At 43.5% G+C, this 4,488-nt stretch overlaps 1 protein-coding gene across 1 annotated transcript; it reads left to right on the top strand.

Annotated features, from left to right (window-relative positions):
* The first annotated feature begins 1,293 nt into the window (after positions 1-1,293).
* Positions 1,294-4,276, top strand: LOC133000568 (globoside alpha-1,3-N-acetylgalactosaminyltransferase 1-like). The gene is made up of 4 exons (XM_061070513.1): positions 1,294-1,354; positions 1,510-1,554; positions 2,396-2,458; positions 2,800-4,276. The coding sequence occupies exons 2-4, from the start codon at positions 1,521-1,523 to the stop codon at positions 3,756-3,758; spliced, it is 1,056 nt and encodes a 351-aa protein (XP_060926496.1). The 5' UTR covers positions 1,294-1,354; positions 1,510-1,520; the 3' UTR covers positions 3,759-4,276.
* The last annotated feature ends 212 nt before the right edge of the window (positions 4,277-4,488 follow it).

Below are 4,488 nucleotides of genomic sequence, written 5' to 3'. Positions count from 1 at the left end.
TATCCAGAAATGAAGCCAAAAAGGAGATGGCTATGGACGCTCCCATCTTGCAACTTTGGAGCCGGCCAACCATCAGAGGGCAACTGAGATGCTTTTAGCTTCGCTCCATCTCTTTATACGCTTTCTCTGTAACGGTTGGATGTGGGAATTATAATTAATGGACGCAAATGACACTGACAGTCCATGGGATAAAATAAACGGGTGCAGTCAATGACAATGTTTTGGTCCAACATTTTAGTCCAGCCTAAAATAGCTGACAGTTACTTGAGCGTTTGACATGTGGGATTTTGAGTGAAAATGGATGGATTGTTATCCACAGTGACCTGAGGATGAATTGTGGTCTTTCCGGTGATCCTTTAACTTTCCGCCATCCTAAATAATTTAGTTCATGACCAAATACCTGCAAAGCTAATGCAATCGATCTGACATAATCTGTGTTTACTGGTTATTAATAAATGTCAGTACTTAACCAGCTAAATTGAAATTGAGAACATGCTTCTAATTAAAACATTATGCTGAATGCTCAATTGAACATTCAGCTAAACTATAGCAAGTGCTCAGTCATATGCTATGCTCTCTGCATAAGAAAAGGTTTCTAGGTGTCTAAGTATAATATATATATTCTACTATAATATAGTATAATATATATAGTATAATATATATATTCTACTTAGACACCTAGAAACCTTTCTTGTAGAGTTCAGGAGCTAGTTGATAGAGATTACTTTTTATTTTCTAAATTCTCTAAATATCATATATTATATCTTGATATAATTATATTACAGTGACAGATACCTTGATAAAAAGACAGTACTGGCACTTAAAAGTTTGCCGTCATGTTTACTGCTGACAGGCTATAGCTTCCTCCACTGGATTTGCTCTAAAATGTTTCCACCTTGTGGAAATCAAGAGTACAACACTATGCTGACGTTTACTGAACAGTTTTAAAACAACAGTCTACTCACTTACTCTCCTGTAAAAAAAGTCTGTAGAAGTGTAAACCAGCGTTTACTGCAAGGAGAATTAATTTGAAGAAATTTGAGTCAGAAATCCTACATGCGCAGCAAAGAGGAAAGAATGCTCGTCCACCTCTCCACTAACTGCATGTACAAAACTTCATCGGTTGTCCTTCCTTGACCATTTCTTATCCTCCACTTCTCAACTCCTCCCATTCACTCAAATTCCCCAAACATCTGGTCTTTTTGGTTTTGCTCCAAAACTGAATACAGCGAAAAAGCCTGAGGGGGAGAGCGTCGGGAGGGAGAGGAGAGGGGGGGTAAGACGGAAGGTATGTGAAGAAAAGTGAGAGGAAAATATTGTTAAAGCAACACGAAGAGAGAGAAAGAGGGGCAAGGTAAGAAACGATTCACTGGCGAAACACAGCGAGTTAAACAGCACATTTCAAGGAAGAGAGAGCATGAGCGTGAGAGAAACAGGGAGAGAGGGGCAGAGATTCATTTTTATTTGGGGATGCAGCCTCAAACTAAGGTTTGTGTGCTTATCCATCAGCAGGTCACAGTATGGCGTTGTTTCCCTTCTGCAAGACGCCCACAGGTCAGTATACCATCAGCCATCGCTCCTCCTCTTTTGCGTGTGCCATATGGTTTGTTTTCCCCTCACTTATCACTGCTTTGCGACTACTTGGTGGGAGCTCGGCTTGCTTTTAAGACGACGAGAGTCGCACTGAGCCAGCAGGAAAGAAGACGTGCAAATACCAAAGAGTTTTAAATCTTTCAGTGATCCTCCACAAGCAAACAGAGCCTCAAAATATGTTCAAGGAGGCAAAATAAAGCCCATGATTCTTTCAAGAGCTCTTGTGCAAAGAGCGTGCACGTCACCGGAACACGTGTCGAGAATTATTCACTCAGCTGTGCTTCTGCTCTGGGTTTGTCTTGTGCAATTATGGGTCAGTTTTGGTTCAACACCAATCTCTCTTCATAAAACACCCATCAATCAGGCCGGTCTGCGTCCTGCTGTTCCTGCCTGCACGTTTAGATGACATGGTTTAATTATGTTGTATACTGCAGGCGCAGCTCCTTGTTTATTTGAGCTATCACATGTTTATTTGTCCTTTTATTAAACTTCCTCAAAATAGAGAACAGGACCTTACACTATATGATTATCTCATCACATGGGCTATATTTAAAGCATAACTGCCTATGGTTCAGAGATGACATTATTTGTACAATCCCAGGTTTATATTTCTTTAGCAGCATATTTTGTATATTCAGTCTATGCTTTTTTTTTACCTTTATCAGGGTCTATAGAGACACATGCAAGTAACACGTGCTTTCTGGAAGAGTAAGGCTACAGTTGGACTTGCTGCTACTGTCATTACATTTTCATTTGTGTGTGTGTGTACGTGTGTGTGTGTGTGTGTTTGTCCTTCACACAGGAGCGGTCAGAGTGACCAGAATACAACTGGTCCTGTACTGTTTTCTCCTGTCTCTTATCATATGTAAGTGTACAGAAGGCTTTTTTCTACTCTAACACTTTGTGCCAGGACCGTGAAGGCACATTTAGTGGAGATAAAAACAAACTTGTTGTTTGAGCTGCATGTTAAGCAGTCCAGAAAGTTCTATATTTGCATGATTTTTAATTGTAACACTTAACATATATTTAATATTTTCTCTAAATAATCAAAACACAGACAAATGTTGAAAGTTAAAAGGTAGTTTAAATAAGTCCAGTTGTTAAAGGTATCTTTAAAGTATTTTTCCCGAAGGGAAAACACTGTAGTTTTATTTTGAAATAAAAAGAAGATAAATCATTTTTCATTCAATCGTTTTTCTTCCTCAGATTTTCTCCATGGACGTAAGGCAGCTGCTGCTGTGAAGCCGTCTCATCCTATCTTTAATGCCATGGGAATGGACAGAGGAGGCGTTATAACAGACATGATGGTCGTCAAAGCAGCGGTGCCACAAACTCCAGAGGAGACACCATGGGGCGCTCCTCTAGTGTGGGGGGACACCCGCAACTCCGCCTGGCGCAGAGCTAAACTGGCACAAGGTGAAATCCGCACAGGTCTGCTGGTCCTGATGGTGGGAACGTACAGCCACTTCATTCCACGTTTCCTCTCCTCAGCTGAAACCCACTTCCTCCCTGGTCAGATGGTCACCTACTACATCCTCACAGACAGCCCCCACTCTCTGGATCCCCCTGTCAAGTTGGGGCCTGACCGACAGCTGAAGGTGTTACCCGTCGCAGAGCTGCCCGGGTGGGAAAGGCTGGCCTATCGTCGCATGGCGCTGGTCTCCGACGCCATCAGAGACGAAATCGGCAGCGAGGTTGAATACATCTTCTGCGCTGACATTGACCAGGAGTTTGTGGCCCCAGTGGGGATGGAGATCCTCGGAGACCTGGTGGCCACATTGCACCCAGAGCTCTATGGGATGCCTCGAAATACATTTCCTTACGAGATCGAAGAGGACTCATCTGCTTGTGTGGATGAGGACGAAGGGGACTACTACTACACCTCGGAACTGTACGGTGGGTCGGTGTCTGAGATGTACAGAATGTCCCGCGCCTGTTCCATGCTCATTTTCCAAGACCAGGCAAATGGGGTGGTGGCGAGGGGCCTCGAGGAGAGCTACCTGAACCGCTACCTGATCGACCACAGGCCCACCTGTGTGCTGTCTCCAGAGTACAGCTGGTGGGACTCGGCCCTGGCTGCTGACGTGCCTGTACAGAGGCTGGTCTCTTTGGGAAGACAATGTGAGTCTTATGATAAACAGACAAGAGAGGAGAGGAGATGCTGAATAACCGGTGGGTTGCGCTGGCACAAAACCACCAAAGTATCTCGCATATATATGAAGAACTTGTGTTTTACATTTCCTATGGAGAAGGCTCCTGGTAAGACAAGCAAGCAGTTATAAAAGAAAACACATATTCCAATTAAATATTCTGTTCTTTAAATTCAGTCTGCAAACAGGCAGATGCAAACTGTAAAACCTTCTCTCAATTAAAGGCCCATTTGTGTGAACAGCACCTCTGTGTGCTGTATCTCCCACTGCAGACAAAACAACAAATTGACCTGTCTCTTTAAACCAAGCAGTGTCCTCTCCATTAATGTCAGCCCAGGAGATACTGCTCCGGCAGCTTTGTGGTCAGCAGCGATAAGAGTCAACAGTGTGAGTGCACACTTTCCCCACAGTGGCCAATCATTAACTGGAAGGGCTGCTGTTTCAAGGTCTTTAAATGCCAGGTGGGGACAGAATAGATACAACAAGATGCTGCTGCTGTCGGGTTACATGAGCAGAAGCTGCCATGTTAGAAGATCTGGTTCAGGATGTGCTGGAGTAATTTCCCGTGGAAAATGATTGTTTCCCCCCATTATGAATTGGAGTCAAATAAGTTAAACTCATATGTCCTGATTTCAGTGGTAGTTATGTTGTCAGCCGTCTCCTTCCTCTCCCACACACACACACACACACAAACCCGCTCCCACGTTCACACTGCTTTCTCTTCCTTGTGTGCTGTTTTTTTAAT

The sequence above is a fragment of the Limanda limanda genome, chromosome 4 (assembly GCF_963576545.1).
Source record: "Limanda limanda chromosome 4, fLimLim1.1, whole genome shotgun sequence".
Classification (NCBI taxonomy): domain Eukaryota; kingdom Metazoa; phylum Chordata; class Actinopteri; order Pleuronectiformes; family Pleuronectidae; genus Limanda; species Limanda limanda.
This window is presented reverse-complemented; position numbering and strand designations above follow the sequence as displayed.